Consider the following 25321-nt stretch of genomic DNA (forward strand, 5'->3'; position numbering starts at 1 on the left):
TTGCATTCTGACCCCTTGCCCGATCGACTGACCAACCCTACAGCAGCATTCTGAAATTAAGTCCTCTCATCTTTTCCAAACACTGGGACGGTCTTGTGTCAGAGTTTATTAATTTTCATCTGTAGTCCCCTTGACCACAGTGTTGATGTGGGGCTTCCTTTCAGCACTAACTTCCAAAAGTGAAACTTGTGCAGCTCTAATGTTTGGACATGGTTGCAGGCGCACTGAAGAAGCCATGGAGGACCCTGCAGAATTCGCGAGAGCAGTACTGCCTCCGTTACGAGTCATCCTACCTGCTGGAGCTCGGTCATGCCATCGACTATCTCTTCAGCTTTGCAGTCTCCATGGCAGCACAGGAGGCACTCAAGTACACTATCTTGTCAGGTAGGGCATGTGATGCAACAGTACCTGTCATTCAACCTAAGTCTGCTCTGCCCGTGTCGTTTTAACATGTTGCTCCCTGATCTCCATTTAGAGATGTTTAAACCCTTCAGAAACCTTCCATACCTGAGTGTGACGAACACTTCAGTAGACTTCTGTTGTTTGTGATAACTTCACCTTTTACTTTTCTTTGGGCTAACCTAACTTCACTTCTGGGGTTCTGATAGTGGTTTATCTATTTTCAAATATGGCTGTATATGCATAGCCATCCAATTTTTTTGCTGTAAAATATCAGATATGGAAGTTTTAGACAGTTTAGTGAATTAGAATACTGAATGATTGAAGCAAATCCAGTATCAATAATTTTCATATTCAAAGCCAAATGCTAATAGGATCAAATATTGATGTGTGAGCAGAGTAATACGCATTACGTAACTATCATATTAGACGTACAAAGCATATGCGTCTGTTTTCTCAAACAGACGTTATCAAACAGACGTACAAAGCATGTGCGTCTGTTTTCTCGCGGAGCATGCGGATGGCAATTCTCCCCAATCAGGAGAAGAAGCCCAGTGGTTTATGGGATGGAGATAATTTCCTGATGCAAAAGTGCTGTCTGTGCAGATCGCATTTTAGCAAATGGGCGTTTCCATGACCTCATTATTCATTATGTTTCTTGTGCAGAACGTGATTGTTGGCTGTATTTGTGCCCTTTGGAAAAGTCAATTCATGATCCTTGTTCATAACCAGTGTCTTTTATGCGAGTGAACACCGTAAATGTAAATTTACAGTAGGCTCGTGATAATTCGAACTCTGATATTTTGTACTTCTAGTTAACTCATTCAAATTAAAAATTTATTTTGGTTGTCCCGCTATGATTTTAATGCATTCATAAGCTGCTTAATTCGTACAGCGTTTTTTTGTAATTCATAGTTTTTGTTCTTGGCGCCCCTTTGAGTGCGCTCTTTTCCGAGCACCGGATGCAGTGCGGATAGGCATCACCCGCAGAGCTTGCATCCGCCAGAGCCGTATATTGTCACAAATAAAAACATAAACTTCATTAATTAAACTTAAAATGAATGTTTACTTGTGCGAACTTGTGCCGAGAAACATAGAGTAACAAAGACCATAGATACTTTGATGGTGACGGAAGTAGACAGCAGCCATGCGAAGCTCCTTTTGTAAGCTCGTTAGTATCTAGAAGTCTCCAAGCTCGAACAAGTAACAAGATTTCCGAGCCACCTGGGACATTTCAGTCATGCAAACACAAGAAAGATAAAAAAAGACAAGCGCTGGCAAGGATCAAACCCCAGCCAGCGGCGGGGGAGTCGAGCACGCTGCTGATTCAGCTGTTCACACGCGGCAATATAGAGAGTTTGGCCATTCATTGAGAAGTATAGGAGGCAAATGAGGAGGCGCCATTGCCTAAAAGCAGGATGGGCGTGTTCCAGGCCGTGCGTCTTCACAAATTGGAATGTGGCCAACCAGAAGCCCTGATGGTAGCGAGAAACAATAAGTGCATCGGAGTAACTCTTGGTGACTGAAAATATGGTGCACTTGATGTTTCCTTCACAACCATGCAGCATTATGGTGGAAGATATATAAAGATGTAGAAGATATAAACAAAAACCACTATTGTTGGGTGTCTATGAATTGTGGTAGAATTCGTCTAGGACAACCTCAAGGACGACGTCCTAGATGACCTCTAGGGCGATCTCAAGGATGACCTCTAGGACGACCTCAAGGTTTACATTGAGGATGACGTTTAGAACGACCTCTTAGGCGATCTTGAGGACAACCTTGCAGACGACGTCGAGGATAACTTCCTAGGGTACGACGTCAAAGACGACATCTAGGAAGACCGCTAGGGTGACCTCAAAGGTGACCTCTAGAACTACCTTAAGGACGATGTTGAGTGCAACGTCAAATACAACGTCTAGGAGACGTCTAGGACGACCTCTAGGATGGCGCCAAGGTTGTTAGGTCCTTTGAAGAGGGTTCGAATATGAAGGAGTCTGCGAGTGGGAGCTGAAATGGTCTACTGTGCATTAGGCCAGAAAGTCTAAGAAATCTGGGGAGGGGAAGGGGGAGGGAGTAGCTAAAGAATGCTATTGCATTAAAAGCATGTGTGACTAGCAGAACGATCGACGTAATCCAGGCACCGAGGGCTGGGAACCTGCCGTCCGAGCAGTCAGACTTTGTCTGAACAAAACAGAGTTTGAGCGGCAGATTCGATTCTTACATCTTTTTGCACGATCATAATCGAAACATCACGTGTACCATATTTTCATCCATGAAGAGTTGCTACATTTAACTCTTACACACTTATTAAAACTGTTTATCACTACCACTGCTAGGGGATTATTTTCGGCTTCTGGTTGGCCAAGAGAGCATGTCAAGCCCTCTTTCTGGTTCTGGTGCACGCCCTGGCTCTGCCTGCTCTTCCCATTGACCAAACCCTCTGTACATAAGTCTCTGCCTTCCGCGGGTGTTGCTTCTTTGCAGTTAACCGATGCCTTGTGAGAAGTGCGTTCAACGAAGCTCAAGCGGGCACACGTGAGCTGTGAAAACGGGTGCCACACGGAAATTTCCGTAGCAACTTGCACGGATGCTGTGACATGGCGGCATGGCATAGTTCCACGTCACAGCATCCGCGCAAGTTACTATGAAAATTGCCGCGCTGCGCCCGTTCTCATCGCTCATATGTCCCCTGCTTAATGGTCCACATTAGGCAACTTCTTGACCCGATGAACAAAGTTAATTTTGTTTTGAGTTGTCATGTGCTGTCTAAATATAGTCCACGATAAACAGCATTTTTGAGGGATAAATCAACTTATGTCATACATTTTACAAATGTTTCATGTGTGGCATACCTGCTTATGATCAGTAGGCCTATGTAGAGGAAATCATCAAATATCTGCTTTCTATGTGTAGCCATTCATATGGCAAATCATAATTTTATCTTGCAACATATTTAGATGCATTTGTGATAATTCAAAATTTCGATAATTCAAACAAAATTCATGGCTTCCTGGAGTTTGAGTTAATGAGAGTCTACCATAGTATCTATTATAGTTTTTTTTTTTCAATAAACACTCTTCTCATAACCAGTCCAAAAGGCCGTAGTTTGTTACATTACAAGTATTCTATGCAATCTTAAAAAAAATGATGCTAAAATCGCTGCTGTCGCTGCTCTGATTCTCGACGAGATGCGTTAGCATTTAGCGGAAAGGTTCCAACGACTCAGCAAAGGATCGAAACTCCAACCTCGCAACGGTTTGCATAGTGTTGTCTTCGGAGAGCCAGTCTGTTCTCCCGGGCGTTGGTGGATTCGGAAGCAGCCACCACAGCTTCCCTCGATTGCCGCCTATGGTCCGCATACTGTCCTTTCTGCATTTGCGAAATGTAGATATTACACTGAAGAATGACAAGCAGGAACCTTGAATATTGAACATTGTGCGCACCACTTAGATAGGTGTAGTGGCATTAATTTTACAATGCGAGCGTAGTTTCCAAGTGGCCGTGAGCTAGTGACAACACGACGACTGAACCGGAATTGGTGCGCTTCCGAGTGATTTGGGAGATGCATGATGGCACGTGCGCGGTGAACCGCGCCTCATGTCGTGTCCGTCGCGTTCTCTGCGAGAGCGAAAAAAAAGGGGGACGTAAAGAGCAAACAAATGGAGAAAGAGCACGGCGGGAAACTCGCCACGGCCTCGTGAAACCAGTCCAGTCCTGTCCAAGCCACGACCATCCAAACGAAAGACGGCTGCATGCACTGGGGGAAAGAAATGCTAACACATTTAAAAAAGAAGGGCTGCGTAAAGTATTAAAGGAATGCACATTTGCAAGAAATGTTCTACCGCACTTCCGTGGCTAAGTCTTTTTTATTCAAAAAGCGAAATATTGGCGCTGCCTAAAGTTATTCAGTATTCAGTGTGATGCTCTTTTCTTGCTACTCTTCAAAACTAAGTAATAGTACACGGTCCCAGACTTTGCAAGTTAGGAGGCAGATCCGGAGCCATGTCTTGGATACGCATTTTTCCGAGTGAACCTCTATTGTTATATAGCATAATGACTGACCCAATAAACCTTCACAAGAATTTTAATTGGCTTTCTTCCTCCGCGGGCTTCCACGCACAAGCTTCCATAATTGCGCGGTTGCCCCTTCCTATGTTGGCATAGTTTTCAAAATGTGAAAGTGTGGAAAGTGAAATCATTTTTCATGTGAGATTGCGGTTTTTGGATCACCACGAGAATAGTCTACCATCGAATTGAGTGGCAGCTAGTGGCACCTATAGTAGTCGGTGGCAGTGGTAAGAGACTGGGGCACTGTTGATGCAAGCAGCAGTTTGCGTGGACACAGCACAACACAGTTAGTGCAAACGAGTGATTGCCATTTTTTTTGTGCGTTTCTCTCGCAACTGCGGAGGGCTGTACTCATCCGGGACAACAACATAATTGGCAAAATTCGATGTTAGTCCTTCATTTGTCTGAACAAACTGTGGAACTGGGCCAAAGAAGTGTTCTGCAGTGTATGTCGTGCAAGTTTTGTGCACTGCTGTAGTAGAAGGCATGGGCATGAGTGTGGGGTTTTAGGAAGGGCTTTCTCTGTCTGTGTGGTCATGCGCAGAGCATTTCGGAGAGCTGTGCTCTCATGCTTATGCCTTTGTCAGCATATATGACTTGAGATGGAGTATACAGTATTTACTCGCATAATGAACACACTTTTTTTTTCCGAAAAATTGACACATATTCGGGGGGTGCGCTCATTCTATATACATGGGGTAAAATTTTTGCATTTACACACTTTGCACAAATGTAATTTTAGGTGCCAATGTGGCACGACAGGGTGATGAGACAAGTCCCCACTGACGGATGCGCACCCAGGGCTGGTCGTGGGCACGCCACGGTAACCATGCTTTATAAATTGCAAACTTTTCATAGGGCGCTTTTGGCAGGCCTTTTGCCAAAGGAAAAGGGCCCTACGAAGCTCACTTAGCACGGAGAGCGACGCAACCGTTCTTAGGCCTAACCACTTTCACGATTTCTATCCGAAAGCGCACCACAGACGACGGCATGTTTGTTAACATCAATGCCTCCGATGGACGAGGCATGTCCGGAGCTGGGCGATTCCTCGACCCCAGCTTTGTTAGGTGTGCGCGTCGCTCGGTTCCGCAGTTGATCACTTCCGCAACTACGCACTTTCAGCCACTACGAGAGCGGCTCGGCTTGGCTTGGCTTGACTTGACTTGACCTAGCCGCTTGGCGGCAAAAAAAAAAAAAAAAATTGGCTTGGTGGCTAGCTGCGTTGGACGCAGTTCGAGACTTGCGGAGCCGAAATTTGGAAGTGCACTCATTATGCGAGGGGAAAAAAAAGGTCAAAATATTGATGCCCGTTTTGCAGGGTGCGTTCATTATGCGAGTGCATTCAATATACGAGTAGATATGGTAGCTCTCTGCGATGGAATGAGCATTTGCCCTTAGTTACAAAATACAAAGTATCTTCTTTTGTCAGGTAAAAAATGGGTTATGACAACATTTTTAGAAGCGGTGAGCTTCACAGCCAAACTCATGGACATTTATACATAGCATTTGCTTGTGTGGATTGCCTGTTATGTTCAAAGAGATTTTGCTGTCATGCCCAGGCCTCGAAGTCACTGGCAGTGTCCCTCTCTTTCTATTCCTTTATGGGTTTCCAAATTAATATCTTTTTTTAATCACTGACTTGCTTTGAAGGATTTCTGGTGGGCACTCTTTTCCAACTTTGCGGTGTATTATTGATCCCACTGAAACCCGGCACACATAGCTGCATAGTTAATATGTCACGATGACGTTGTCCTCCTATTCCCAGTTGTGCACTTCTTTATGGCACATGTTGCGAGGAAGAACAAGAGTTGCATGCCAGCACAGCGGACAACACCCTTTGTTCTGCAAGTGTCCTGTACACACTCACAGATTGCGGCACTCGCTTTCTTGCAACGTGAACAGGCCTGATTGCTGCCATCACTTGGCCGGCGACCCTAGTCATGGTGGCAGGTGTCATCGACAACCCTTGGGGCGTGTGCATCCGACGTTCAGCCGAGGTGGGACGTCATCTTGCCGAAATCCTGCTGGCCCGTCAACAGGTGACTCGGCAGATTTTCTCTTAAGATCCTTTTTTTTCCCCAAGAGCGGAGTTGCAAAGCTTGTGGCTGACCTTAGATTCACTCTGAAGCATCTGGCAGGGTCTGTTCCAGCGTTGCAAAGAAGTGACATTTGGATTCGGTCATTGCATCTGGCGAGATCTGTTGTGTAAAAATGCTAAGAGATTGGTTGGCATAGGGAGCCTGATCTCTTCAGCTGCTGTAAGAGTAGCGTCATGGAGTGGGGCCTGAACTTTGAGAATGCTGCTGGAATTGCCCCATCAAGCTGACTTTGTTATGAGACCAGGATCCGTTGTAAGGGCGCCAATTTGCAAAGAGCTTGCTGCGTATCATGTGCTCTTACATGTTGCTCGGCATAAGTGGACCCAAATTACGAATAAGCAAAGTTAGTTTTCTGATTGTGCCTGTTCTTATTTCGACAGCTATCGTGCGTCTAGGGCAGCCTTGGGTTTCCGACAACACCGTAATTTGCAGTCTCTAATGACTTTCACATTTCTTACACTGAGATAAATTAAGATTGTTGAATGAAAATTCACAGGGTCTCGTATGTTAACCCTAAGAGAACTTGAAGGCGAAAGCCTCAAGCGCCGGTACATTAAGGGGGGACATTGTCTAGACGTTGAACTTCTGAACTACTCAGGTGATCGGTATGAAATTTGCAGGGGAGATTTAACTTCAGATGTAGGTGTACTGTGCAAAGTTTCAGCTCCCTAGGGCAACTTTACATACTTGCATAAGATGTGTCACTCTTCGTTAAGAAATCTATGATATACAAATGAAGCTATTAAGCATCATTTTAACTGCTTGAGTATAAAGTGGGCGATGTGGGACTTTTTATAACTCAAATGTAAATATTTCAGGAAGAGTGATTACCTCAAAATATGATATACATATCTGTCCTACGTCAATTTTTGTAACCATAGTTTTTTCTCAATGAGGACTTTATTGTAAAACAAAATAAAGTAGATAGCCTGATTCCCTTGTAAATTTCAGTTCAGAAACATTTTGGTTGTGGTATCAGTATAATTTTACCTTCGAACAAGAGATTCCTTCATATGAAATTTGCAGCCAGAAGTGGAACTGAGAAAAATGCATTGAAACATTGAACTCTTTTACTTTGTTATTGCCTCACACTGCGTTGAAAATATTTGATATCAACGTAACTATTTGGCGCATAGTTATGAAATTTAGTGTAAGGGTGTATAATTAGTTTCTAAAACTGAAAACCTCAAAATTGAAAAATTAATTTTTTGAAAAAACTTGGGCCCATGTCCCCTCTTAAAGACAGACGCATGATTTACTTTGTTTCACGTTCTTTTTTTTTTACATTGTGTTTATTTGTTTGATATGTTATTTCCATATTTCACACACACAATTCCTTGTAGTCCTCTTACTTTCCTTTAATTCATTTTAATTCCTCTTCATTCACTTTGATTCCTCTTAATTTGCTTTATCATCCTTCTTAATTTCATTCCCTCCGATTCGCCTGAGTGGTCACGTAAACGTTTTGGTACCTTTTGTGTCGTCAACGTGTTTTTTGCTCAAGGACCTTGAAGGTCGTCCAAACGACGAGACATATAAGGCTTTCGCATTAATAAACCCTCCGTCGAGCTTCGTAAATACCGTGTAAATGGGGGAACGCATGTTTCAATCGTGGACTGACGAAATGAATCTCTTCATCAGGGCAAGCGACCGGTGACCCTGGTGGGATTCAGCCTGGGAGCTCGGGTCATTTTCTATTGCCTCAAAGAAATGGCAAAGAGGAAAGGTTTGTCATTTTCCTAGCACTTTTTCTGTTTGTGGACCTTTGGAAGTGCAATGGCCTGTGAAATTGTCGAACAGGGTGCGAAGGGATCATAGAGGATGCGGTTCTCCTGGGTGCCCCCGTTCCGGCTCACAAGGAGGAGTGGAAGCCCATGGCACGGGTCGTGAGCGGCAGGATCGTCAACGGCTACTGCAGGTACGACTGGCGTCCAGTGACCCTCAGAGTCGCCTTGCGGTAGACCGATATTTATTTCTCCCTCAAGCGTGGCGCAAGTTTCGTCGATTGAGGAAAGTACAATTTTGTAGCCTTTTCACATTCATAGAATCCTGCGAAAGAAATGTGCCGTAGATGCCGTACGTGCGATGCTTTTGCAACTCACGAGCATCTCTAATAAGAAGCGTTTGTTTTTCCGGGCCAGTGCTCAGAAAGGTGATAAGCACGAAATTTGCCGTTCACGTCTGATCTTGGGGAACTTTTGTAGTATTTTTCAAGGTTGATCTACTATGTGATGCCTTAAATATTATGTCACTGGAAGACGGCTTCCTCAGACACTGCCCCGTGGCATTGTGGCTCCCCCTGGGCCTCAGGAGCACCAAGGGGAGGGTTCAGACCCTGGCTCGTCTCTTCCCCTAGGCATCTTTGATGCACCCCTCATACCTTCGGTTGCTTTCCACAGGAGGTGTGCGAATATTCGAAGAGTCGAATAATTTGCATATAGGGTTTGCTATTCATTTTGGTACCGCGTTTTTACCGTTCAGTATAATCTAGGTTTTCAGATATTCGAAAATTACATGTCTTCGGAATTCTCCCGCTACACTAGTCAAGCTACACTGTTTTGCACCAGTGCTTCGGTGTCAAGCCTCACGTCCTAGCACTGGCGTGCATGCGTCAAACTTCGCTGCTGTGCTTCTGAGTGCTAGGAGAAACGGCTCACTTGTTAGAGCATCTCCGTTGGCTCGATGGACTCGTCAAGTTTGTAGAGTTCAGGTCGTCCCAAAGCGGAGAGAAAGGACGAGGAGAATGTGCTTGTAAACTCTAACTATATTTTATTTTGCAACTTGAACGGGAGGACCGATCGTGGTCCCCACACCTGTGCCGGACGGACAGCATCTGGGATCGACTCGTCGGGGTCCCTTTCTTCTTTCTCTTCCCCGACGATATCCTCTTTTCCGGTCCTCCTCGCAACGCGTCTCTCCGTCCTGGCGGCTCTCTTTGTTTCTCAAAGGGAGGCAGGCCGGGGAGAGATATCTGATTCCCGATAGCGCTTGCCGCTTCCATCTCGTGTCGGCTTCTTCTCGTCTGAGAAACCGCCTTGGCAGGTGGCTACGTCTACACCGACGTCGCCACAGTACTCCCCCCCCCCCAGTGAGCGGGCGAGCGTTTGAGTGCCGTTAGGGCCCGTGGGGCGTCTTGTGGGGTGAACGGAGGAGGGGAGCGTTCGGTGTCGAATGGTCTGTGATGCCAAGTCGTGCTGGCCAGCGGACGCGGCGGCCGGAACGTGTTCGGCTGTCTGGCCTTACCTGCGGAGCGCCAGCGCACGAGCTGTCGGCAGGAGGGAGAGCGTCTGATGAGGGCGATGTTCTTTCCGGCGGGGGTGTAACAGGAGCCGGCGTGGCAGATGGGGCGCTATCAAGATAGGCCGGTTTCACGCGGTCCAACGCAACAACTTCCTGGCGTCCGCGGATTGCAAGTGTCATATTCTTTGATCCTCGCCGCAGCACCTTGTACGGCCCGTCGTATGGCGCTTGAAGGGGCTTCCGCACGGTGTCATTTCGTAGAAAAACATGCGTGCAGGTCGCCAATTCACTGCTTACGAAGGAAGACGGGCCGTGGTTTTGACGCGGTGATGTGGCGCGGAGTTGCGTCATGGCCTCTTGGAGTTGGTTGGCGTAGCTTGTGGGGTCGGGACAATTAGCGGCCGGCACGGCCTCGAAAAATTCGCCCGGGAGTCGAAGGGTTGTTCCATAGACCAGCTCCGCGACGCTGCAGCCGATGTCAGTTTTTAGTGCTGTGCGCAGTCCGAGCAGAACGAGTGGCAGCACCTCCATCCAGTCTTGGCGCTGATGGGCCTTGAGGGCGGCTTTGAGCTGACGGTGGAAGCGCTCCACCATGCCGTTGCTGGCGGGATGGTAGGCGGCCGTTCGAATCCTTCTCGACCCCAGCAGCTTCATGAGGCTGGAGAAGAGATTGGACTCAAACTGCCGGCCTCGGTCTGTGGTGACTGTCGAGGGCGTGCCAAATCTCGAAATCCACTGCGCGATGAAAGCGCGTGCCACTGTGTCCGCGGTGATGTCGGGCAGCGGGATCGCTTCCGGCCAGCGGGTGAAACGATCGATGCACGTCAGCAGGTACGCCTGTCCCTGGGATGGTGGCAGCGGTCCCACAATATCTATGTGGATGTTATTGAACCGCGCGTCAGGTTGGTCGAACTTTCCCAGTGGTGTTACAGTGTGGCGCTGAATCTTGGAGCGTTGACACTGCAAACAGGTGCGGGCCCACTGGCGTACGTCCTTGTTAATACTGGGCCACAGAAACCGGGATGTTAGAAGATGTTGTGTGGCCTTGATACCGGGATGAGAAAGTCCATGAAGCGAGTCGAAGATCTGGCGACGAAACTGTTGAGGCACGTATGGGCGCGGGTATCCCGTCGATGTGTCGCAGATGAGGTTGACAGGACACATAGGAAGGGGAACCGCGCGGAAAACGAGCTTGCCGGGTGTTGTTTGGAGGTCGCGCAGTTGTGCATCCTCGCGTTGTACCTCTGCCAATCTCTCGAAGTCGATGGCGGCTAGTGAGTCGACGGTGCAGGCGCCTATTCGCGAGAGAGCGTCCGCAACGACGTTGTCTGCGCCGTGGATATGACGGATGTCGGATGTGAATTCCGAGACGGAGGACATCTGCCGCAGCTCTCTCTGGGAATGACTGCCGCCATCTGATCTCAGAGACTGGAAAGCGTGGACGAGGGGCTTGTGATCGGTCAGCACAAAGAATGTGCGACCTTCTATGAAGTGCCTGAAGTGTCGTAAAGACAGGTAAACACCGAGTAGTTCGCGACCGAAGGTGCTGTACCGCCGTTCAGTGGGTGTTAACTTCCGGGAGAAAAAGGAGAGCGGTTGCCACTGTCCGTTGACTTTCTGCTGAAGCACTGCACCGACGGCATTGTCTGAAGCGTCGGTGACCACGGAAAGTGGGGCGGCTTCCTTGGGGTGCGTAAGCATGGTGCTGGTGGCGAGGAGCTGTCGGGCGCGGTCGAATGCCGATGTAGTGCACTCGTCCCAAGTTATCTCTGCAGTGGAGCTACTCACGCCCGAGAGCATCCGGTGCAGTGGCTGCAGCTTCTCGGCACAGCCCGGGAGAAATCGGCGATAAAAGTTTATCATGCCAAGGAACTCTCGGAGTTGTTTCTTTGTTGTCGGTTTTGGGAACTCTTGGATGGCCTGCACCTTGCTGTTGAGTGGGCGGATTCCGAAAGAGTTCACCGTGTGTCCCAGGAAGTCGAGTTCCGGCCTGCCAAGCACGCACTTGCCCACATTGACGACAATTCCGTACTCGGCGAGGCGAGTAAAGAGGGTTCGGAGGTGTCCGAGGTGTTCGTCGGCAGATTGGCTTGCCACAAGGATGTCGTCAATGTAGGCGTAACAGTATGGGAGGCCCCGCAACACCTGATCTATAAAGCGCTGGAACGTCTGTGCGGCGTTTTTTAGTCCGAACGGCATACGCACGAACTCGAGGAGACCGAAGGGCGTTGTTACTGCCGTCTTCGAAATGTCCGAGGGCTCGACCGGTATTTGGTGGTATGCACGGACCAGGTCGATCTTGGAGAAGATGGTACTGCCGTCGAGCGATGCTGTAAAATCATGAATATGCGGGATCGGGTACCGGTCTTCGGATGTGATCCGGTTGAGGGCTCTGTAGTCTCCACACGGGCGCCAGTCCCCGGGTGTGGACTTGGGGACCATGTGGAGGGGCGAGGACCAGGAGCTCTCCGACTGGCGGACGATTCCCAACTCCAGCATATGCTCGAACTGTTGCTTGGCGGCACGTAGCTTGTCCGGTGGCAGTCGGCGTGGACGCGCGTGAACCGGAGCGCCTGACGTCTCAATGTGGTGCGTCACGGTGTGTTTGATGGGGCGCTCGTCGGGTCCAATACGCGTCAGCTCCGGGAACTCGACGAGCAGCTTGGCGTACGGCGACTCCTCAGCCGGTACCGCGAACGTGGGGCTGATGGATTGCAGGGACGACGGGATGCCTTGTATGGTAAGACTTGTCGCTTCGTCTCGAAGACGTCTCCCCTTGAGGTCCACCAGTAGCCCGAAGCGCGTCAGGAAATCAGCTCCGATAATGGCGTGCGGGATAGCCGCACATACAAACACCCAACGGAAAGTTCGCCGTAGTCCGAGGTCGAGAGTCAGTGACTGCTCACCGTACGTCGGGATGACCGTGTTGTTGACGGCCCGGAGCTCCGACCTACAGGGGTGCTGGCGATCTTGTGCGCTTGCAGGGACGACACTAACTTCTGCTCCGGTGTCCACGAGGAAACGTACGCCAGTGGTGCGGTCCGCCACAAAAAACAATGATCGGCGGCTGTCCTGAGCGGCGGGAGCACTTGCCACCGTTAGTGCTCTGCCCTGGCGTTTTCCGACTTCGAGCATGGAGGCTCGCACTTGCGAGCTGAAGCACCAAACCGTTGATGGTACCAACAGTCGCCGGAGTCCGCGCGGGACGATGAGCGAGATTGTCGTCGAGGGCGTCCGCGTGACGTGCTGCGGCCGCGGAGAGCTTGCATTTGCGCCACCATATCAGCGAGGCGAGAGACTTCAGCTCGAAGTTCACGTACCTCGTCCGGAATGCCGCGGGCATGGACTGCTGAGATGTTGGGTGATGGCGCCGCGACCTCCATGATTTTGTCCGCGAGCTCAGCAATCTTGGCAAGGCCGATGTCACCTGCCGATGCGAGCACCATCCGCACGTTGCTTGGTAGCCGCTGCAGGAATAGCTCGCGGAGGAGCGAGGCGTCGATGGTAGACGCCTTGTCCCCGAGGAGCTGCTCCATTCGACGCAGCAGCTGCGTAGGCGTCCGGTCGCCCAGTTCCTCGGCAGTGAGCAACTGCTGGAGACGCTTTTCTTCCGAGGCGCTGGTCCGGCGAATGAGCTGTGCCTTTAGTGTGTTGTAGGCGTCTTCTGCTGGCGGTGTGATCAGCAGGTCTCGCACCTCTGTGGCGATGGCTGGGGAGAGGCTGGATACGACGTGGTGGAATTTTGTCATGTCCGCTGTGATCCGACGAGTCGCAAATTGCGACTCAACCTGGACGAACCACAGCTGCGGGTCCGCGGGCCAGAAGGCAGGCAGCTTGAGGGCGACTGCCGAGATGCTGCCGGATGGCGTGGGGTCAGTGTCCGGCATGACTGGGCTTGAGGCTGTTGCGTAAGGTTGTTTTGCAAAACCGGGTCACCACTGTAGAGTTCAGGTCGTCCCAAAGCGGAGAGAAAGGACGAGGAGAATGTGCTTGTAAACTCTAACTATATTTTATTTTGCAACTTGAACGGGAGGACCGATCGTGGTCCCCACACCTGTGCCGGACGGACAGCATCTGGGATCGACTCGTCGGGGTCCCTTTCTTCTTTCTCTTCCCCGACGATATCCTCTTTTCCGGTCCTCCTCGCAACGCGTCTCTCCGTCCTGGCGGCTCTCTTTGTTTCTCAAAGGGAGGCAGGCCGGGGAGAGATATCTGATTCCCGATAGCGCTTGCCGCTTCCATCTCGTGTCGGCTTCTTCTCGTCTGAGAAACCGCCTTGGCAGGTGGCTACGTCTACACCGACGTCGCCACAAGTTGTTTCCCTATTCTCAGTCAGCATTCTTCAGTCCTAATTATAGTTTGACCCCCAATTTTCGAGGAAAGTTCTGAAAAAGAAAGCTTTGAGCTATATTAAAATAAAATAAGGTGGTTGTTGCTTTGCATGCCATGTTACGTGTTAACTCACCTTATCAGGGCCCCTTTTCTTAATACAAGCCTGTGAAATGTTTCTCGTGCAATAAAACTTCCTTTTCATTGGTATGCTTTCAAGGAAATATTTCTAGCCATGATTTTTTAGAGTGTTTATGCTTAGTTCACATTTAATGGAAAATATTTGTTTGAATATATTCTCATTTTCGTTTTTATTTATTTTACCTTAAGGGCCCAATAAGCGCATTATAGCTTATTGTGTTATCTGTAGCGTCTTGAAATATATGTGTATTGCATTTGTTAATTTAGTGGCGAGTATTGATTAACCTGTGCCTCAACAGACATGCATCTTTAATGTGATGGTTATTTTTTTTATAGTGTACCAATAAGTAGGCCTTCGTGGCCGTTTTTGGACACTACCAGAAAATAAAATATATTATTATTATTATTATAATAATAATAAATGGAGGGGGGGAATCATTCATGTTACACTGAAAAACAAATAGATTCAGGACAAATATTTATACTGTTTAAAGGGGGAAAAAAAATCTAATATTAATAACAAGAAAAATGTGCTCTTATACATGATTGAATATCTTCCGGGTCTGTAAGGGTGACAGTCGAAGATGGGGGCTGTTCCAGTGCACAGTCAAATTTTAAGATTTGTATTCTATTTCCAATCAAAGATTTTATATTTGCACACCTTTACCTTGTACAGTAAAGAACCCATATTTCTTTTTCTCTCTTCTTAAGGATGAAATGTCTTCTGTAAAGAAATGTTGATTGCCACCTATAATCCTTAGGGAAGATTTCTTTCGAGTACACCAAGCAGTCTCTGCTGCTATTTGGGCTTTTTGTTTAAACCTCCCCCCCCTCTTTCTCTTGGTTACTTGCTCTCCCCTTTGCACTTAATTTTCTCGTCACGTCCGTAGCATGTTCTACCTCTTCCTCTGACACTCCCCCAAAATTATGTTTTCTTTGTGCAAAGTCTTATATAATGTGATGTGGCCACCATATTCTGGCACTGTAGATATGGAGTCCATAACTCTAGTCTCAAACCTGGCACAAAATCAGTAATATATTCATAGTTACAGGCTTGTCATCCTCAACCAAACTGGTCAAGAATCAAAAATAATTTGAGATTGAAAGAGCCCCTGGTTGCCTCGACTGATTGCCAAGGTGCCCTTCACCCTCTTGACATTTAAAAGGGCTTAAAACCTGGCAAACTTTGTCAGCAATTAAACAGAGAGAGAAAATCTGGAGGGTCTAACTCATGGCCCCCGTTGCAAGCCTGGGCTATTCTCGAATTGTGCTTAAACTGGAAAAATATTGCTTAAGCGTAAGGACAATGGGGTAGCTCGGCTGGTCAAGGAACCTCTAGATGTAGTCTGGGAACATCTCATGAAACCTGAAAAAAGTTGATCCAATTGCAAGTGTGAGTCCACTTTTGGATGGAAGTTTGCAAACATTTGGAATCTCAAAGAATTTGCTAATTCTGTTTCCTACTCAATTTGCAGCACACTTTTACTGTTTGAATATATATATAAAAAAAAAATAAAAAATACAAATTGTTTTTTTTTTTATTTTAAGCTTCACCACTTTGCACTAGTGCTCTGGCAACCAGCTTCACCGCTTTGCACCGGAACATGTGCCTTCTAGCTCCCCTCCTTTGCACCGGCGTGGCAGGAGAAATGGCTGATGTGTCAGATTATCTCGATTGGCTTGCTAGTCTCAAACATTTTGCTCCCTGTTGTAGGTCAGCCTTTCTTGCTTAAAATTACGAGCAAACCCCTAATAAAAAAAATAATAAAAAAGACGGTGTTGAAATAGAAAAATTTTAAGTGTCCAAATCAATAACGTAGGCATTGATTGCTTGCAATGTTACATTACATTTTACCTAACTCATCTTATCAGTGCGTTTTTTACTTATACCTTGAACCGTTTTTAGTTTTTCGGAATTTCTGACTCAGCGGCCCCTTTGTTGTCTTCAAAATAAAATTTCTAGCTACAAACAGAAAGGGAGCAAACAAGAGAATTAATGCTGCCACCTGTTGGCACAACTGCCAACTAAGTCATATGTGAGCTTGGTTCGTTCAAGACGGCTCAGTGCCTAAACTAGGTAAAGCAGATGCGTATGCTTGTCCTGAACGGTTTGGGGACGGCTCCACGTTGACGAAATTTGAAAAATTTTCTAATATGAATATATTCACACACCTCTACCTTGGACATTTTTTGAACATGGCATTAGCTTTGTCAAGCACTTGCTTTTTTTTTGTTTTTCCGAGCGGGACAGAGCATATTTATATCTTCTGCCACAGAGGAGACTGGCTGCTCAAATTCCTGCACCGGACGTCTTCAGCGACCCTCAAGATAGCCGGCCTGCAAGCAATCCGCTGGAACAACAGGCGCATGTTCAACGTTGACCTGAGCGACGTGGTGAGTTCTCTTGTGGCAGATGTATTTTGAGCGATGCGAAGCATGTCTGTCAAAAATATTCCGTTCATATTCAAAATATTGAATTTTTGTACAGACCTTGGTAAGTAGTCGGTAGAGGGCATTTTTAGATGAATTCCATACTACACATAAAGGTCCAAATGAACTCCCACCGCCAAAGATCATTGTCACAGGTTCGGATGTTAAAGATCCCATTTAAACAAACACATTTGTAATTTGACTTGGACCGCTGTCCAGGTGTTAGGACCACACCTTGGCGATAGACATCCTGAAAGGCTGGAGGAAATTGAGAGCAAAGCATGCCGACGTTACGAACAGTATTTTATGTAAAATAATTCAAAAGTAAGGAAAGGCGCACAGGACGTACACACAGTCGAAAGAAGGAAAGAAAAAAAAAATAACACAAGTCAAATCGAGGTTGTCATACAGTTTTGGAGGGGGAGAGCCGAGTCAGCGTTCCAAGGTGCAGGTGGAGGTCCGGTTTGTTGCGCCGCCAGTCGGGGTCGAGAAGTCATGGTGGCTTGGGTGTTGTAGTGACGCACAGCACTCACTCACAAGCACTCACACCCCTCTCCGTCGAATACCTTCTCGGTGTTCGAAGAACCATACCGCCGCGGACCTGCTCAGCGCCGACCATCCACACCGTCGCAACCTTGCTCCGCGATGTGTTCCACAAAACCCCGCGCGCGCGGGCTAAGCTCGTGCTCCTGTCCTCGGCGCTCGCGCACCCCACTCACAAACACGGCAACGGACAACAACATAACCATTGAAAAGCAAAAGTAGCTATTGAATTCTGTGACACTACCCCTTATTTCAAAAAATATTCACGCAGGAATATTTAAAAAAAAATCACAAAAATTCAATGCGCACTATCTTTCACGTTTTACCACTGCTATTCCTCAAGCACGTCCTGAAACAATGCAATCAGTAACAGTAATTCACCCCAACCATTCAAAATATATTCATAGTCTACATAAAAAGAAACAGTTTGAACTCTGCTAAAGAACTAACTCACTCTACAGCTTTCTCAATACACACTAATTCTAGACCACACAGAAGACACTTCACTTAGGTGCACACACAGATTCGAATGTATCAAAAATCACTTCGTGACCCAGCTATCGAGAAACTTCGATTCGCTTTTTCCAATGTCTTTGCGTAACACATCAGCAATCTGAAAGTTTGACAAGCAACGATAACACTCAGTTTTGTAGTACCATAACAAAAATTCACGAACTTAAGAAAGCGAAAACAAAAACAAAATATTTTACCAGTAATTAGCACAACCGGTTAGGAGAGAACCCAGTCTTAATCTTTCGATGAGATATGCAATTCACTGATTACTCATCTAACCTCCAAGCCTTGGCCTTCTGTCTTCCCAGCTTACTGCGACTCTCAACCGGATCTCAGAGTTAGAGGTAAACTTCGCATGATCTCTCGTATTCCAGATGATCCAGATTTTCACGTTAGCATAGCGTGTGCTCTGTCTTTTGGATGAACTTTTCACTGCATGGCGGTCTCGTCGCCTGATGACCTTTCCTTTGCGCTGCCTGAGCAACATTCTTTGCGCGTTTGACTTGCATTTCAAACGAAGTTCGCGCTTAATTTTTTCACCCATAGATTCATGCTCCCCTCTCTTAGCACTCGTTGTGCTTTTCTTAGGATCTCTACCTACAACGACGGGGTGCACCTCAGTGTCCCCTTGGTTCGTCAGGCCTGAAGCTTCAGCTTCCGTAGTCGATCTGGGATAGAGTTCTGAATCTCCAAAGGACGCATCCGCGCCTCTCATCTGGCCATCAATCTTTACCAATAGATTGAAACCGTTGACACTTGTCGGCTCCAAAGCTTCCCTCCTTTGGGAGCTTTCAATTTGTGCTGTGAAATCCTCAAATGCCTTATCAGCACTTTTTTGTAGGTCCTCCTCAGCTTCCAGAAGTGCTATCATCTCTTCAAGGCGATTGCACTCCACCTGAAGACGAGCCGATTCCATCGCACTCTCCTCCCTCCACTGATGTGCCGATGCAGATGCAAGAAATAACTGCTCGTTGTCTTGGCGCTTGTCACAGGATCTGACACATCGTTTGACGTCCGCCTGGAGTCCGGGCCAGTAAAACTCGCTGACGATACGGAGTGTGGTTTTCTCTGCCTCTTGGTGTCCAGCCGAAATGCCGTCATGAGCCATACGAAGCACTCCGTCCCGTAAGTTCCTAGGGAGCACCAACTGGTAGAATTCCCGCTCTGATGTCCGAAAAACTCGGTGCAACAGTCCCCGGTGCATGACAAACTCTTCGGTGTCCTCCGAGTTTGTGCAGTTGGCTACCTTTCCGACACGGTCGAAGAGCCCCTTTAGACTGCTGTCTTCTTTTTGTAGTGTCGCAAGTTCTTCGGGCTTAGCAGTTGCACATTCGATTATGGGTACTCTCAGCGGGGTGGCATTCTTTGCCGCCAGTCTCTGAGACCTTGTTTTCATGGCTGCGGTGGCACAAATCTCTACATCTTGCTTCTCATCGTGAGGCAAACCCACTTCAGTTTTCTCTGGTCTATTCCAGCCTGCTTCCGGTTCGCTGGGAGCACGCACATTAGGGAGGTTACCCAAAATCAGGTCATATAAAGGGTTCTCCATACACTGAGCCACGACGTTCCCACTGTAGAAAGGAGTCTCAACATGCACCCTGGCCTCAGGCAAGACCCTTGCAGTCCCGTCCACCCAAGTACACGAGACTCGACGTTCCGGTCAGTTTGTCGTCTGGTACGAGGCTTCGGCGCACTACGACAGTGTTGCAGCCTGTGTCACGCAACACAGTGACAGCTTGTCCGTGCAGTTTTCCGGCAGCTACAGGCATGTCCCCCATCAGGCGAGAAGTCCCGGACACCGCGTTTACCACTGGCACCTTGGTGCCGTCCCTCAGCTCAACATAGCCACCTTTCACACGACCAGATATTGCGTCCACCTCCTCCCTGCTTGCTTGAACACAGGAAACTTGAGATCCTCCGTCCCGGTTCCAACATTGACTGGACGTGTGACCGAACTTTCCGCAACTTCGGCAGGTCTCAGCTTGGCTGCTCGGTTTCTGACCGCTTTTGCACTGTGCCGCTAGGTGTCCACTTCTGCCGCAAAGAAAACATTTTCTAAGAAGTTTACTGGCCTTGTACTGTTGACCGTTCGATGTCGGTCGAGATCCACTGGCTGCAGTGTCTGGTGTAGCCTCCTCTCTTCTGGCCGGCTCCTGTTCTTGGGCCTCCAGATAGCGGTCTGCGAGGTCAGCCATTTCGCCTAGCTGTTTGCTCTTTCTTTCTCTTAAGAAAAGCGACATTTTTGACGGAACGCTCCGAACGAACTGCTCCGTGAGCAGCGAATTCCGTAAGGCGGCAAAATCCTTCGCCGTCCCGGACAGGTCGACCCAACGGTCAAACAGGCTAGACAACCTCGCCGCATATTGTGTACCGGTTTCCCCTTTTTCCGGCTTAGCACTTCTAAACTTGTCTCGGAAGCCGTCCGCAGTTAACCGAAACCTCTGCAGGAGCTCTTTCTTTACGTTATCGTATTCGACAGAATCCTCCGGGGTTAGCCTAGAAAAGACTCCAAGTGCCTCCCCTGCCAAGCATACGCTAAGCGCAGTGGCCCAGTGTTCGCGGGGCCACATCTGCCCGCTCGCTAGTCTCTCAAAGCGCATCAGGTAGGCATCAAGGTCGTCTTTCTTCTCGTCGAAGGTGGGCAGCCAACGCTGAGGACTCTTCCATAGCGTTGTCCCGGTCCCGTTTTCGGCAGAGCTACTGGTAACAGGGATCGGCGACGCGTTCTGTAATTCTTGCAGTTTGATCCTCAGCTCTAGGGTTCGGTGCTCCGCTTCGACACTCCTCTCTTGCTCTTGCGCTCTCGCGGCTCTCGTATTCTCCCTCTCTTGGTCCACCCATTCCTTTAGGGCCGAACCCTTGAGCCCGAGTTCTTTTCCGCTGGCTATTAGCTCGTGGAGCTCCATGGCTGAAGTCGCGCGGACCCTTTGCTGAATAGTCTGACTCTAGAACCTCTCCTCTGCTCCCGATCGGTAAGCCGGGTTGTGTGCTCCCGCAACGGCGTCAGCCTCACAACGCGCTCCCTACGGCGTGGCAAACTCACTCGCTCACTCTCCTCCTCTCAGGATAGATCGTCACAGTGGACAGCAGGTCCTGTCGCGGACGCCAGCTTGTCACAGGTTCGGATGTTAAAGATCCCATTTAAACAAACACATTTGTAATTTGACTTGGACCGCTGTCCAGGTGTTAGGACCACACCTTGGCGATAGACATCCTGAAAGGCTGGAGGAAATTGAGAGCAAAGCATGCCGACGTTACGAACAGTATTTTATGTAAAATAATTCAAAAGTAAGGAAAGGCGCACAGGACGTACACACAGTCGAAAGAAGGAAAGAAAAAAAAATATCAAAAGTCGAATCGAGGTTGTCATACAGTTTTGGAGGGGGAGAGCCGAGTCAGCGTTCCAAGGTGCAGGTGGAGGTCCGGTTTGTTGCGCCGCCAGTCGGGGTCGAGAAGTCATGGTGGCTTGGGTGTTGTAGTGACGCACAGCACTCACTCACAAGCACTCACACCCCTCTCCGTCGAATACCTTCTCGGTGTTCGAACAACCATACCGCCGCGGACCTGCTCAGCGCCGACCATCCACACCGTCGCAACCTTGCTCCGCGATGTGTTCCACAAAACCCCGCGCGCGCGGGCTAAGCTCGTGCTCCTGTCCTTGGCGCTCGCGCACCCCACTCACAAACACGGCAACGGACAACAACATAACCATTGAAAAGCAAAAGTAGCTATTGAATTCTGTGACAATCATCCACTCCATTTTTATGGCTAGTATACCTTATTGACGAAAAACATGGAGACATATCTCACCATGACCTGCAATCTATTATGCAATCAGCTTCCTGTTACTGTAGTATTCTCAGTAAAAAAAAAAAAAGCAGTCATCTTATAGATTAGGTGTGGCCAGGTTAACCCAGCCTAAGAGCTGCAAATAGAGCCACGAAACTTCCAGGAGCCATGGGGGGGGGGGGGGGGGGGGGGGGGGGGTATTTTTGTTTAGTGTAATAAATGAAACTCGAAATACTTTCAATCTATCCCGGTCAAAAGCAGTCCAACTGTACGTGAGGTAGCAGTAGCACATTACTACCAAACCGCAACCTGTCTTTCAATTTAAAACGTGCACCATTTCTCTTTTTGGGGAAGTGCTCGTGTGGGAGGGGCGGGGGTAGGGGAGGAAGCCGCGAGCCGCACTTTAACACGCGAAGAGCTTCGCCGCAGCTTGGCCACCCCTGTTACAGATAGAGGAAAATGCTGAGTCATGCTTTTGTTGCATTTTATTCTACCGCAATCACTGTGTAGCAATTAAGCCTTTTATGAGAAATTAAATGAGATTGTTCTATTTACCATTTTATAGATCTCCTCATTGTGTTCAAGTAAGAACATCTGAAATTTCGAAAGTAACAACGACCGGCAGCATGTGCTACGATTGCACCTACCATTGAAGTGGGTGGTAGCTTTTTCCACCCGGCCGACAGTAGTGCCGGCAAGATGTGCGACCTGCCGGTGCAAGTAGCCAATTGGACCACCTGGGTAGAGCTTGTGGTTGTTCTTAGACATGTAGCAAATGCTTTACCACATCAATTGATGAAGTTTACTCACGTACGCTAACCTTCCTAACGCTAACGCAGATACATTATTATCAGGTCCTGTTATTTAAGATTCTAGAGGGTGCCCACACGTTAATCGCTTACCTGGCAAACTTTTTTACGACCGCAGATTGAAAGATTGTACACCCCGTATCCTTCACCGTTTATCCCCTCACGTGGAATGGGCATTTTATTGGAGTCTTAAAAGCACAGCAGATTCTTTTTTCACATACCTCGAGGATCCCATGCAAGAGCGCACTGCAGCGTATGAATGTTACGAGCAATCGCGACAGCTCGATCTTTCCATCCTCGGAAAGGCTAAAGCAGCGGTTCTCAACCCTTGATGTATTCAGGGGCCATTGGAGACCCACAACAGTGATGTAGGACCCCATGTCAGAAGGGGAAGGGGGCAGAGGGGGGTATAAAATAAGACGACTAATTGCAGTGTGGAAAGGGCATCCTCTACTGTTATAGGCAGAAGTGAGAAGCATCAAGTAAAAAGATGAGTGGATGGATAGATGGTAACAGCTAACCATCCATGACAACATGGTAACGGGTGGTAGCTTGTGCCACATAGCCAGGGACAACAAAAAAAATCAATTCTCTTTTCCAGAAAGGAGGGCGGGGGGGGGGGGGGGGGGGGGGGTTGAGGCGAGAATTTTGCAGTCCCCAAAAATGGTTTCTCGGACACTGGCGGGTCCGCGGAACCCGATTTGACAACCACTAAGCATAGAAATGAAAAAGTTTTCAGCGATCAACTTCATTACAAATTTGTTCTCCGCAATTACCCCCATCTTGCAGGTGTCCGGTCACACGGACTACGTGAAGAAGATGGACATCATCCTGAAGGCGGTGGGCATCCAGACGTGCGACGACGTCTTTGACGTGGACTCGAACATGCGCAAGTCCAAGTCCTACGCTCCGGAGAGGGGAGACAGCATGCCCGGCTGCCAGCTGCACCGCTCCAAGTCGGACTCTGTCCTAGTCAGCCGCAAGATGGTTTCCCTGGTGGGTCCCCGCACCTTTCTCGCTGCGGCCGGGTTGCTAGGAGTGCATCTCCGACTATTTATTGTGTCCTCATTTGTGGTCCCTTGACTTCCACCCGACGGCGTCGTATCTGTCACGCCGTTGCCTGCTGCAATCCTGGCAGTGGCACAGGGATGGATATGACAGACGGTCGTTCTGCTGTGGTTTGCTTTCAGCTTTACAGTGTGTGGAAACTCGAACAGCCGCGACAGCAGCGACGCTTGCATTCGCTCGTTCTTTTTGGCGGAACTTCTACGAGCAATTGCCGGGGTCGCGTCGACCAATGACGTGACGCGATGGCTCCCGCAATGTGATTTGTCGAGACTTTGGGATCGCTTTCGGTTTATGGGCGGTGGAGGACACTAAACACGCTGGCCAAAGACGCGACCTAAGCACCGTAAGGTGACCTCACTCCGATTCCATCCTCTTCAGCTCAGTAGGCTACGATTAGTGGAGCGGATTGACGCGGACCCACTGTCGGATACCAACTGTGCGGCTGTGCTCATGCGGCGCACCTTAGCTTTTATCAACTTTTGAATGTGCCAGTGCACACTTTACTCGGAACAGACTTCAGTCAAAATCCATCTCAAAGTATGTGGAAAAAGTATCTGCGTTCCGCATACTCCTTGTACAACAGGCCAAGATCTTCATTACTATCTAGGTCTGTTGTAACGAGTTTATACTGCAGTTAATTGCGTGGAGATTTTGGACGTTACTATTATTGCTCTTTTTAGGCGCATTGCGCATTATGCTTCGACAAAAACGTCAAATATTTTGGGCATAGCAGACATAATACTGCAATTATTGTTCAAAGACGCCTTCCAACCATGCCCCCTGGTGTCTGCTCCACGGCTCAGAAAGAGGGAAATCGGTCACCCATGAGTTTTATTTCGGTTTTGTTAGGACGCTTGGAGCCTGTAAGTTGAGGTATCACTGTAAATAGATGGTCTTAGAATTCACTCGAGTGCCCCTGGGGAAGCCAAATCTAATTTAAATTGTTTTTACTTCTCTTTGGTTTCCTTTGGCTGTTTTACGATCGGCTCGCATTGGTGCAAGTTCGATTTTGGCAGCGTTCTCGCGAATCTTGCATCAATCTGTACTGTAGTTACGGTTAAGCAGACAAAGCGGTGGAAGGTACGTGCTTGCCAAGCCAATCGGCCGCCCGAATTTAATCGCTTGAGCCTGCTCTCTAAACGAGAACATGCGTAGAGAGTGTGATCCTGTGCTGTGAGACTGATAATTGCTCATTTATTTAGCTACAACCACTAAATATGCCGAGCTTCAGAGTTGACAGTTATCAGAAGCTTTATCTGAAATCGCCGGAAACGCTTTTCCGTCCTCCAGTCCACGGTCCGCGACGTAGCAAAACGATGCTGCCCTAGCATCCCGACACTACCTAAAAATTGGCAAGTCACGGTTTCTAATCGTGTCCGTCGCCAATTGTGCCTGCCGTGCACTGGCGACAAAACGGCGGCGCGGCACCCACGAGGCTATTGGGAAACGGGCCGCCGGTACTCTAAGCCGGGGGTGCGAACATACGGCCTGTAGGCTGCATACGACTTGCGGCCCGACTCAGTGCAGAAACCCACTTTCTTTCCTCGCAAAACAAAAGGAGATGTAAAACAATGCGTTGATTACCTTCCCTCAAAGTTCCAGCAACGGTTCGAGGCGTTAGAAGTCGAGAAAGCAAACTACGACCCGTTCCGCAATCCTTTTTCCGACGGGGAAAAAGAAAAATATTGCTGGCTTGAAGAAAGAGAAATATCGCCAAAAAATTTGGGTTGCGAGACGAGCCAATGTCACTGTAATCTCGGTGCGTTTGAAAAAGTTTTTCTCATAATGCCCAATGATTTTACACTATAGAATTCACCGTCCACTGGGCTATGCGACTGCTCAAGCCCGTGCAAAAACAGCGGCGGAAAGAGTTTTAGACAGAAATTTTGC

At 48.3% G+C, this 25321-nt stretch overlaps 1 protein-coding gene across 1 annotated transcript in view; it reads left to right on the top strand.

Annotated features, from left to right (window-relative positions):
• Positions 1 to 25321, top strand: part of LOC8052938 (transmembrane and coiled-coil domain-containing protein 4) — a 64620-nt gene that overhangs the window by 30820 nt on the left and 8479 nt on the right. The window contains exons 9-14 of the mRNA XM_029975428.3: positions 220 to 384; positions 6373 to 6509; positions 8211 to 8295; positions 8370 to 8487; positions 16556 to 16673; positions 23153 to 23359. Of these exons, the coding sequence (XP_029831288.1) occupies positions 220 to 384; positions 6373 to 6509; positions 8211 to 8295; positions 8370 to 8487; positions 16556 to 16673; positions 23153 to 23359 (830 nt within the window). The remainder of the gene's footprint in view (positions 1 to 219; positions 385 to 6372; positions 6510 to 8210; positions 8296 to 8369; positions 8488 to 16555; positions 16674 to 23152; positions 23360 to 25321) is intronic.

This window comes from Ixodes scapularis, unplaced genomic scaffold (genome assembly GCF_016920785.2).
Source record: "Ixodes scapularis isolate PalLabHiFi unplaced genomic scaffold, ASM1692078v2 PGA_scaffold1__304_contigs__length_218370807, whole genome shotgun sequence".
In the NCBI taxonomy this organism is placed as follows: Eukaryota; Metazoa; Arthropoda; class Arachnida; order Ixodida; family Ixodidae; genus Ixodes; species Ixodes scapularis.